General features: G+C 40.6%; 1 protein-coding gene across 2 annotated transcripts in view; it reads right to left on the bottom strand.

Moving 5' to 3' along the window:
- The window catches only part of BRD7 (bromodomain containing 7), a 66,452-nt gene that overhangs the window by 37,536 nt on the left and 16,740 nt on the right, over window positions 1-12,176 (bottom strand). For both annotated transcript variants that reach the window (XM_089689486.1, XM_089689485.1), the window contains exons 9-11: window positions 10,726-10,855; window positions 9,918-9,990; window positions 2,531-2,638 (exon numbers count right to left, since the gene is read on the bottom strand). In XM_089689486.1, coding sequence (XP_089545612.1) covers window positions 2,531-2,638; window positions 9,918-9,990; window positions 10,726-10,855 — 311 coding nt within the window. The remainder of the gene's footprint in view (window positions 1-2,530; window positions 2,639-9,917; window positions 9,991-10,725; window positions 10,856-12,176) is intronic.

The raw sequence follows: 12,176 nt of genomic DNA on the forward strand, positions 1-12,176 counted from the left end.
CAAATAAATTCTTTCCAAATCAGCCAATGTGATTGTCTGGATTTTTTTTCTCATTTTGTCTCTCATAGTTGAGGTCTACCTATGATGCCAATTACAGGCCTCTCTCATCTTTTTAAGTGGGAGAACTTGCACAATTGGTGGCTGACTAAATACGTTTTTGCCCTATTGTATTAGAGCCACCAAGAAATGGTGGAATACACATGAACAGCTCTAACCAAATCCAAGCAATGAAGAGAAATCTCGAGATGCACCGATGTCTGACAGATGGACAGAAATGCATGGTTCTGGTTAAAGCGTTATTAAAACCAAAAATGTAATATATTGCAGCTTACCAATCATTAGTGACTGCATTAGTTTCCTTTTTTTTTAGGCTTCCCCCCTCTGTTTTCACCTGGTGATCTGGCCACTTCCTGTATTAGAGTGCCCCCACTCTGGATGAATGAGCACAGGCGTGCCTTTGGACAGCAGCATTGTTAACCTGGGAAGGGGGGGGGGGGGGTAGTGTTAGATATTCTAGCAGATTTAGATAAATTAACAAATTGCCACATTTGCAGGAGAGCTTGTTCTGTTGAAAAAAATAACAGACTACCTGACAAGATCATAAAGGAAAAATGCAGCCACTACATCTGGTAAGCTGTAATAGAATAAATGTTTGCTTTAGAGTTTAAGGTGAAAGGTAGAAATCACATTAGGTAAAAAGGAGACTCAGGGTACACAAAGACAATCTTGTTTTTGTGTTAAATAAGAAAAGGTTCTGTACAAATGGGGTCACTAATTCAGAAACACGTCTTGCAGAGGTAAATGGCAAATGGGAAGGAGACCTTGTGAGTGAGAGCTGACAGCGGAAAATTCCTGATAGGTTCAAAAAGAGGCCTTTAAAAGAGCCACAAGATCCAGGTTCAGATCCCAAAGAGTTACTATTGGTTGTTCAGGTGGTACTATATGTGGCACCTTGTACAAAAGGCTTTTACTAAGTAAGAAGAAACAAGTGGATTTTGGAACAGGATCACAAATGCTGAGATTTGGACCTTAACTGGTACTCAGGGCAAGATACTGCAAGCGATGAGTCAGTTCCAGCGTTGAGTTCAGAAAGTTAAGAAACCAAACAAACCTTTGTAGATTCTAGACAGTCTGCCAATAACTGTCTAACAAGGTACATACCAACTGTACTTTCAACTAGAGGTTGTTAGGGGTATCCTACTTTGTGAATGCCCTGAAAAAGTGCAGGAAGGTTAGCATTGGGGTGAGCACAGAAGACAAACAAAACAAAAAGGTCACAAATTGGTAGCGTTGATGTGTTGGATAAATTGGGACATGTAAGCAGGCATCCTAGATGTCTACAGAAGCACAAATAACTGACAAAAGGGAAACTATGACAGACTTGGTGGAATCTATGCGAGATTTTTGAATTCCATTGATGACAATGCATTGCGAATGCCACCTTTGGCTTTGGGGATGGTGAAGAGGTTTGAGTAAAAACCTTGAAACCTTTTTATGAAACAATGGTAATGACTTCTTTACTTAGGAGGTCTGCCAGAGCAACATGGAGATCCGTGAGAGGCTGGCATCTTTAAAAACAATGTTTAGTCATTCTCTATAGCTTTAATGAGCTAACTTGCCTGTAATGAAGGATGTCCTTTGTTGTGCAGACAACTGGATCCTGCAGAAATCTTTACTGCAGAGATATCCCTGCTTCTGTTCCTGAACTTCCTGTGTTGCAGGGGTTAATTGCTTTGGGTCTTTGAAGCTACTGTGAAAAAAAAGTTCTTGAGGAAGACTTGCTCTCTGTGAATGGGGGAAAAAAAATCCTTTAACTTTTCAGACTCTCCCCCATTCACTGAGTCTTCCTCAGGAACGTTTTTCATAGCAGCTTCAAAGAAGACCCAAAGTGATTAACCCCTGCAACACAGAAAGTTCAGGAACAGAAGCAGGGATATCTCTGGAGTGGAGATTTCTGCAGGATCCAGATCATGTTACAGGCAGTAAAAGCAATAAAAACATTTCTCAATGTAGGAAAAGGAAGGGAGGGGGTGGGTCTTCGCCAGGAACTTTTTCACAGCAGCTTCATAGAGGACCTGAAGCTATTAACCCCTCAAATTTTAGCAGGTTTTATGGCCAAACTTTAGCTTTAGACTCAGGAGCAATATCAGCACTCTGAGGCTACTCACGTAAAAAATCATCCAATATGGATTTATATCACGCCTCAAAGAGAACATCCACAGTCGAGTGTCCTAAATTCTAGGAGAACTGTAGTAAACTCCTCCCTGAATAATGCAGAGGAGGGGGCCACACCTGAGGAAGCTAAAAAAAGACTTCAAGGAGTTTGTGGACTCAAGCAGTGGACAACAATCCAGGCTATGGGTGTCAGATTCTTGACACAAAGTAAAACCAAACTGACAGCCAGTTCCAGTGAATTTGCTGGTATAGCCACTGTAGCAAATAATACATACCCAACAAAAGTGAACTGTGGTCAAAACAGAACATTTTTAACAATTAACTTCAAAAACTTACAAAAAAATATGCCATTTACCTGGAGTGACTTTGTTGCGTTTATCTTCCTTGAATCCTTGCAAGCAATTTACCCCCGTTTGCAGCCGGCCAGCTGTGGACCCAAGAATAGCAGTTCCATGTCCTGGTTCTAAACAAAAGGGTTTCACAATCAAGTAAAAAATGTTAGTGTTGAACAGAATTGCACTATCTAGAAAACGACTGGTCTTGCAAGCAAACTTAAATGTCCCACTGTAATATAAACATATGTTTGTTTCAAATAAAAAAAGTACACTGAACCTTTACTCATTTTACAACCTAGAGCTGCTCTTTTCTTTCCCTTATCAGGACACATTGAAGAAAAAACAAAACCAACCCCCCCCCCCCCCCCCCAGATATCAAGGCAAAGGTAGCATTACTATCCTTCCTGTGAGAACCCAGGGAATTGCACAGAGCTGGGGTGTAAACCTGCAAGATTCTGGATACTTAGAAATTCCCAGGAATCTCGTGGACAGATGGTGACCTTCCCTACGGCACAGAAGCTGAGGCAAGGCAAGTATATTTAAAGCTGAACTCCAGGAATTCAGCAACTTTGTTAAAAGTGCAGGCATACTATGGCTTAAGTCCTGAGCTCCTATGACTTAAGTCCTGAGCTCCAGATGCTGGACGCTCTGGTCTCTGTTCCTTGCAGTGTAGAGTCGATGCAACTGCTATGCCTGCCCTCATCCTGCCCAATCACAGAAGCCTTTGTAATATGTGAATGGATTCACAAAATACAAAGGCTTCTGTGAATTGGCAGCAGAGGGGAGGGGCAGGCATAACCATTGTGTGTGCTTCTCCCCTCTCACAGTCCCAGTGTCTCCAGGAGCTCAATAAGCCTGTTGGATATAAGTAGAGATAAGTCCAGGAGCTGGCAGGCACTTCGCTGGACTCATACTATGCCTGCACTTTTTGTAAAGTTTCCTGGAATTCAGCTTAATAACATTTTCCTACAAGTTCTTATTTTTTACATGCATGGTGCCATTTTAAAAATGGAGATGGAGCCCTAATATATTAAGCTGACCTTACTGCAAGGTTAGCTTTAAAGCTTCTTTGTACATGTTTTGCAGTTTCTACTCAACTCCTATCATACAATTCCTGTTGTCTACAAAGCTAAAACTTCTTATGTAGGTATAAAAGTGATTAATTCCCACTCCTCCTCCATATGTCTCCATGGTATTAGTGCAAGCCTTAGTTCCTGCAAAGAGATAAACTGCTGCTTTTTTCTTTTTAGAAAATATACAAAAGTCTCTTTCCCAGCCTCATCTGCACTGTACTTGAATGAATAGAAGTCTGTATAGAAACTCCTATTTGTTTACTAAACGATAGTAAACACTGTTTACAATGCTTCATCCACAAACTGAAGCATAGTAATCAAAGTTTACTATACTTTAGTTATGAATGGGCACAGGTGCGATCGGTACCAAGTGCTGACCGTGTTCACTCCGGAACGAAAAGGTGGCTGGTAAACACAGCTCCCCTGCTCTCCATCCTGACACTGAAGGTGAGGGACCACCTGGGATCGGTGAGGAAGGAGGGGGGAGAGACACTGAAAAGGGAGGGGGGGTTTGGGCTAAAGCAGGGGCAGGGGGGCAATTATAAACAAATATGTGCAGCGCTAAAATGTTGTGAGCCAATAAAAATCAATTAATATCAATAGAAAGTCCCAATATGATAGTGACAGGATGCTTCTTATGTTATGGTGACACTGGACCCGGTATCAGTGCAAAAATGGTAAGGTAATGCGCACTCACCAGACGCGCATAATATTTGCGCCTTGTAATAATAATGCAGATGTCATCAGGTAGAGAACCGGTTTGGAGATGGTCTTCCCTCTATGGGTTAATGGGTCATCACATAGGATAATAAGAGGCTGACGAAGACACTCTTCGTCCACTAGCTGTCTCTCTCTCCCGTAGGTGTCTCTCAGGATGTACGAGTATCCTCTAGGAAGTACTGGTCCGTCCCTGGTATAGTAGGTCTGCAGGCTTAAAAAGCTCCCCCAAGGGGTAGGGACAAAGGTACTTCCATAGTGTAGTGAGTGTGATAAAACAACTTTATTGTGATGCATCAAAGTATAATACAGCAGATAGGAATCAGTGAAGACTAACCATCTGATATTCTAAGATGGCTGCCAGAGCTCCACATTGCTCCGGCGGCGTGACGTCACGGTGTGATGTGGCTCCTCCTAACGCGCATCGTGCTCAAACATGTCCTCGGGGGGGGGGGGGGGGGGGGTGTCACCATTCACACCGTATCATCTGCCGCTCATATTTATAGGAAATTCCACACATGCGCATATAGCGGCGGCCATATTAGAGTAGCGCAGATAGTACTGTGCAGGCGCGAAAATTCCGGCGCCATTTTCCTATGGCCTTTTCTAGTAAAACATTAAAGGAATGTCTGCATAGGGAATGCAGGATCTTGCGCACGCATCCAGGCTGCAGCGCCATTTTCTCATGGTCTTCCATAGAGAAACAGTAAGACTAAATATAAAGAAGAAAAAGATAAAGTAGTGGGATGCGCGCGCATCTCAGCTCCACCACAATTTTCCAATGGTTTAGTGAATGCCTATTAGTTAGAACAGGCTATAACGTCTGAACTAAATTAGCATGACATATCCAACCAGTGATATCGTCACTATATAGGCATAAAAACAAATCTATAAAAAGATTAAATATAAATGATTGGTGGTATACAAGAGTTCTAATTGGAAAGAATAGAACCCATAAATAAAATTAAAATAATATAAATGCGCATGTGTGGAATTGCCACTAGTGTCATAAATGATACCAATAGGGACATGAGTCCCAATGTGGGGATATTATTACTCTCTCATAATAATAATCATCAATTTTATAAATAATTCATATTATGACTACATGTGATAAACATTAAAGTTCAATATGATGAACCTTCATATATTTAAAATAGTGGTAACAAGTACCATAAAAACATTACTAAAAAAGCTTCTTTAAAATTAATGACAGTATAAATACATATATCCCAATATTAATGTTCACGAAATAGGGTGTAAAAAAATTGTTCACATTATGCCTAATGATCAAACGGTATAATATCGTAATATCCATAGTGATCTAGCTACAATCACACGTTTATATAAAAGGATAAAAAATAGGAAAAATTGGAAGAAAATTGGAATGAACCCAACACAGATATTGCCACAAAAACCAGAGATAGTCTTCCGCAAGGCTACCAGCTTGCGACATTTTCTAGCACCAAATGTAATTATCCCTCCAGAGGACATTTCCCTCTTTAAAGATTTAAAAGGATTCCATCCATGCAACAAATGTATGATTTGCACATGCGAAAGAAGTAGGAAGCACAAACAAACCACATTTATGTCACAAGTTACTGGGAAGACCTACAACATAGAGAAATTCATTACTTGCAACAGTAAGTTTGTGGTGTATTTACTGGAGTGTCCCTGTAAACTTCAGTATATTGGTCGCACTACTAGGCGACTCAGAGACAGATTGTGGGAACACGTTAATATCAAACATGGATACAAGGAGCATTCACTGTCGAACCATTATAAACGGATTCACAATATTGATCCAACATCCCTAAAGTTTATAGGCATTGATTTGATTAAACCTCACTGAAGGGGAATACACAAAAGGAGGGCTGTATCTCAACTCGAGATGAAATGGATCTACGAACTCCATTCCCTACACCCCAATGGCCTGAACATCGAGGTCGATATTAACTGTTTTATCGATAACAGCTGAGGCTCATCAAATCATTATCCACTGTGGGCACCTTGAAATACTTATGGCACACTGATTATCTGTTCAGGCCATAATGGGTTCATTCCGATTTAATTTCAATTTTATTCTGATTTTCTTCCAATTTTTTCTTTTTTTTTATCCTTTTATATAAACGTGTGATTGTAGCTAGATCACTATGGATATTACGATATTATACCGTTTGATCATTAGGCATAATGTGACCAATTTTTTACACCCTATTTCGTGAACATTAATATTGGGATATATGTATTTATACTGTCATTAATTTTAAAGAAGCTTTTTTAGTAATGTTTTTTATGGTACTTGTTACCACTATTTTATATATATGAAGGTTCATCATATTGAACTATAATGTTTATCACATGTAGTCGTAATATGAATTATTTATAAAATTGAGGATTATTATTATGAGAGAGTAATAATATCCCCACTTTGGGACTCATGTCCCTATTGGTATCATTTATAACACTAGTGGCAATTCCACACATGCGCATTTATTTTAATTTTATTTATGGGTTCTATTCTTTCCAATTAGAACTCTTGTATACCACCAATCATTTATATTTAATCTTTTTATATATTTATTTTTATGCCTATATAGTGACGATATGTCACTGCTAATTTAGTTCAGACGTTATAGTCTGTTCTAATAGGCATTCACTAAACCATTGGAAAATTGTGGTGGAGCTGAGATGCGCGCGCATCCCACTACTTTATCTTTTTCTTCTTTATATTTAGTCTGTTTCTCTATGGAAGACCATGAGAAAATGGCGCCGCAGCCTGGATGCGTGCGCAAGATACTGCATTCCCTATGCAGACATTCCTTTAATGTTTTACTAGAAAAGGCCATAGGAAAATGGCGTCGGGATTTTCGCGCCTGGGCAGTACTATCTGCGCTACTCCAATATGGCCGCCGCGATATGCGCACGTGCGGAATTTCCTATAAATACGAGCAGCAGACGATACGGTGTGAATGGCGACCCCCCCTCTGAGGACGTGTTTGAGCACGATACGCGTTAGGAGGAGCCACATCACGCCGTGACGTCACGCCGCCGGAACAACGTGGAGCTCTGGTGGCCATCTTAGAATATCAGATGGTTAGTCTTCACTGAATCCTATCTGCTGTATTATACTTTGATGCATCACAATAAAGTTGTTTTATCACACTTACTACACTATGGAAGTACCTTTGTCCCTACCCCTTGGGGGAGCTTTTTAAGCCTGCAAACCCACTATACCAGGGACGGACCAGTACTTCCTAGAGGATACTCATACATCCTGAGAGACACCTACGGGAGAGAGAGACAGCTAGTGGATGAAGAGTGTCTTCGTCAGCCTCTTATTATCCTATGTGATGACCCATTAGCCCATAGAGGGAAGACCATCTCCAAACCGGTTCTCTACCTGATGACATCTGGATTATTATTACAAGGCGCAAATATTATGCGCGTCTGGTGAGTGCGCATTACCTTACCATTTTTGCACTGATACTGGGTCCAGTGTCACCATAACATAAGAAGCATCCTGTCACTATCATATTGGGACTATTGATATTAATTTTATTGATTTTTATTGGCTCACAACATTTTAGCGCTGCACATATTTGTTTACTGTTGTCAGTTTTGAAGTGTCTTATTGGTTACCTTTCTGTTCATGGTCGCTTTTACCTTTATTATTTCTTTGGCGCTCACTATTTCTCTTTCATAGGGGGGCAATTATGTACATATTTTTAGCCTGTGGCTCCCACCATGCAATTGCCGGCAGAGGAGGGAAGCCGGAAATTACATTGGAGCCACAGGGGATCTGTGTTGGCAGTGTTTGGGGGGAAATTGGTGTTTCGGGGGATAAGTGAAGGACAGCAAGAAGGGGGGGGGGCGGGGCATTTTAGTGACCAGTGCAGCAGGGATGTGATGGGGCAGGAAACAAAGGGAGAGAGGGCAGAGAAGCGGCAGTGGGTGGATTCACATTTTAGGTAAAGAGCTGATTAGTGGCTTCTTAGCCATTGGTTTGTTCAGCAGAGGCTGCTAGCGTGTACAGACCTGGGCAGCTGGAAGCCGTGCTGTAGGTAGATACGGGCCTGGGCAGCTGGAAGTGGAGCTACTGTAGGTCCATATGGTTGAGCCAAAAAAGTGATACAGACCGACCCATCCTCCTGTAATGGATCACTAGTTGAAAGTGTAATTAAAGACAAACTTTTTTTTCATTTTGTATAGAGTAAGGGATGGTTATAACCCCAGTCAGGGTTTTTTTTTTTTTTTTTTTGCCATTTGTGTCCCATTGGAAAGATCTCCCTTCACTTGCTGTCCCACAGCCAAAACAGGAAGTGAGAGAAAATCTGTCCAAAGTGAGGGAATCTGGATGTGTTACCAGAACTAGTGTCCACACTGGAAGTTTTCCTCTCTCTTAGTGTTTTGATGTCAACCCCCAATTTTGGATTTTCTTTTACTTTCACTTTTAATGAGAATAGAAAAGGACAAATAGGGTGAATTTCCCTAACAAGGGGCACAGACAGCAATAAAAAGGTGGAGTTAGCCTTTAAATCAGTATTAAACCCAAACACAAAAATGGAATATATTGCAACTTACCATTTCTTGGATATGTGGCCAGCATTATTTTTTTTTTTAGGCTTTTTTCCTTTCATCTAATCCAGCAAGTATTATTTTTCAACTTACTTTCAACCAGCCAAGCTGTCCAGCAAAAGGGAAGGTGTGCAGTAAAAGTGTGCCTTTGGTTCCGCTTTATCAATGAAAGGTGCTTACAGTGGTTAGCTTTTATTCATTTATATAAAACCTTTATCTCAAAATGAAAAAAATAAATAAAGGTTTGCTGTAACTGCTTAAAAAGTGTAAACTGGAGTTTAGCTTTAATTTTTTGTAGTCAAGTCCATCCAAATCTGCTAGTGCATCTAACACTAATTTCTCCCCAGACTGACAATGTTGCTGTCCAAAGGTGTCTCTGCTTTTCCTCTATCCAGAGTGGAGACAATCAAAGACAGGAAGAGAGTTAATGGCTGTATCAGCAAGTGAAAAAAGGAAGAAAAGCCTGAAAAAGAAATACAGAAAATAAGGCGCATGGAACTTGGTTAAAGGTGAAGGGTATCAAGTGAAAGGAAGCCCAATGCAGATTGCTTAAGAAAAGTCCATCCACTTGGCAGGGTGAAGAGCAGAAGCTGGCTCCAAGATAATGCAGAGAAAAACACGGCGTCCCTGTTAAGCCTAATCTCTGCTTTACGATTATTAAATTGTCTACAAGTCTACACTTTGAGGCGCTGTGTCTTTTTTCTAAGCCTGAAAAAGTAAAACGAATGCAGCTACCACTTTTAAAAGATTAGTAAACTGCAACATATTCAAGGTTTGTTTTGGGGTTTAAATAGCACTTTAGATTCACTATACACAATTAATGGTCCTTTGCATCCTACTATTAGAAAGTTATCAGCTGAAAACACACTCCACACTGAAGTCTAGAAATTATGAAGGAGAGATGACTGAAGCCCTGCTTTAGAACTGTAATTAGTTTACTCCAATCCACGAATACATGAGTCTCCCCAAATATCATAATTTATACAGTTAACAATGGATGTTATTACTAAGAAACATTTTTTTTTTGCCAACTACATACCCAATGCTGTGCCTCCAGGGTTCAGAAGGGCCAAAGTTGTAGTTCCATCTTGCTTTCTTCTCTCAAACTCTAGCTGTAATGATTTATGTAGCAGATATAAGAAGTGCCACAGAAAATGCAAAATAAATCAAATAATAAGCAGCCCACTTGCTATGGGGGCACACCTGCAGGCTAGCTCCTGAGCTGCCCTGCCCGTTTACATTGACACAGACAGTGCGGATTGGCCCTGTCACAGATCCCTCCTCACACCATTGGGATGACAGCAGCAGGAGCCAATGGCTTCTGCTGCTTGAGTCACTGTGAGAAGAGGAAGAGAAGGGAGAAAAGACTACAACTGGGCACAGTTTTTCACATTAATACAGGAAATGCATTAAGGTAAAAAACACCCAACCTTTAGAACCACTTTAAGTATTCACCTTGGCCTTGTTCACTACAAATACTTTCACTAGATTTTGGCTCAGCCTATAAGTAATGAAACTCAGAAAGTGATCCTGTTATATATAAAGAAAAAAGAATTCAACCAGAACTGCTCTGTAACAGAAGAACTAGTCTGCCAAATATGTACGTATTCAACATATTTTATTTATTTTAAACAGGGGGCGAATGGTTTGCATTTATATTAATTTATACTAGCAACAGCTTAGTTTTAATCATTGACTATAGGTAAAAGAACCTGTGTTCTTAAACTACACAGCATTTCACACATACTAATTGGACAATTTTGTCATTTATTAGGCTTGAGTTCATGAAGATCAAACTTTAATTTGTGTAGATCATTACATGTACTCTTGAAGCGGTTACTTCTCACCTTACTGTTAGCTGCTCTTTTTGTTAGTTTTCCAAAAGAATCTCTGATTATTTGGTCGATCTGTTCCTGTTCTTTTTCTAAAGCTCCTTCATTTATCCTCTGCTTGTCTTCTGACTGATCCTTATCCTTTCTGTGAAAATAAAAAAAAGGTCATAAAAAGGAACCATACAAGAGTGCTGATTTTAAGGCAGTGCTGCTCATGCTGCTCACAGAAGTAGGGAAAACAAAAGCAAGCAGTAGGCGCATTTGGCGTTTTTTAATGCCAAAACGTGTCTCTCCTGAATGTGCAATTGATGTTTTTTTTTCTGCCTTTAAGTGTCTGTAAATGCCTATATGTGCTTGGCCACATAGGCAAACATGGAGGGGATTTAGAGACAAAAAATAAATAAAACACATGATACCCGGTGCAAGTAGTACAACTGGTGAGATCATATCTGCCTGCTGAATACAGACATGACCAGCACAGCTTCCCAGCCCCCTCAATCAGAACTAAGCAGAATGTTTCTCTGCTTGAAGTTCCAGAATACAGCAGCTAAAATACCCTTTAATACACCTCTTCCCCATGGAAAGTATTATAATTCTACTTCACCTTGCCTACATTGACCTATAAAAAATAATATTCAACTGCTGTAAAGGTTTTTTTCTTTTGGTTCTGGTTGTTTTTCCTGTTATACAGAAATTCACATACAAAGTTCCTCACGCATTGATCAGCCATATCTTTATGGCCACACACCTAATATTGAGTAGGTCTCCCTTTTTCTGCCAAAACGGCCCTGACTTGTCAAGGCATGGGTGCAACTATAACTCTAAAGCCGTCAGTAGTAGATCCTTTAACTCCTGTACGTTGCGAGGTGGGACCTCCATAGATTGGACTCATTTTTCTAGTATATACCTTAATGCTCCATTGGATTGAGATCTGGAGACTTTGGAGCTCAAGTCAATACAGTGTGGCAGGGCACATTATCCTGCCGAAAGAGGCCACTGCCAATAAGGAAGACTGCTTCCATGAAGGGGTGCGTTTGGTCAACAACGATATTTAGGTAAGGTTGCATGTCTCAAAGTAACATCCGCATGAATGGCAGGACCAAAGTTTCCTAGCACAACATTGCACAAAGGATTAGACTGCATCCGCCAGCTTGCATTCTTCCCAATACTGTGTCCTGCAGCTCTTTCCCAGGTAAGCAACACACATGCACACGGCCATCCACATGATGTAAAAGAAAATGTGACTCATCAGACCAGGCCACCTTCTTCCATTGCGCCGTGATCCACTTCTGATGTTCAAGTGGCCATTGTAGGAGCTTTTGGCTGTGGACACGGGTCAGCATGGGCACCCTGTCAGCTATACAGCCCCACACACAATGAACTGTTATACCCATTTTTCTGCTTTCAACACATCAACTTCTGGGACAACATCTTCACTTGCTTCCCAACTTATACCACTGATTTTC

Source organism: Staurois parvus, unplaced genomic scaffold, assembly GCF_062004578.1.
Source record: "Staurois parvus isolate SC_StPar_1 unplaced genomic scaffold, SC_StPar_1.0 ptg000476l, whole genome shotgun sequence".
Taxonomy (NCBI): Eukaryota; Metazoa; Chordata; class Amphibia; order Anura; family Ranidae; genus Staurois; species Staurois parvus.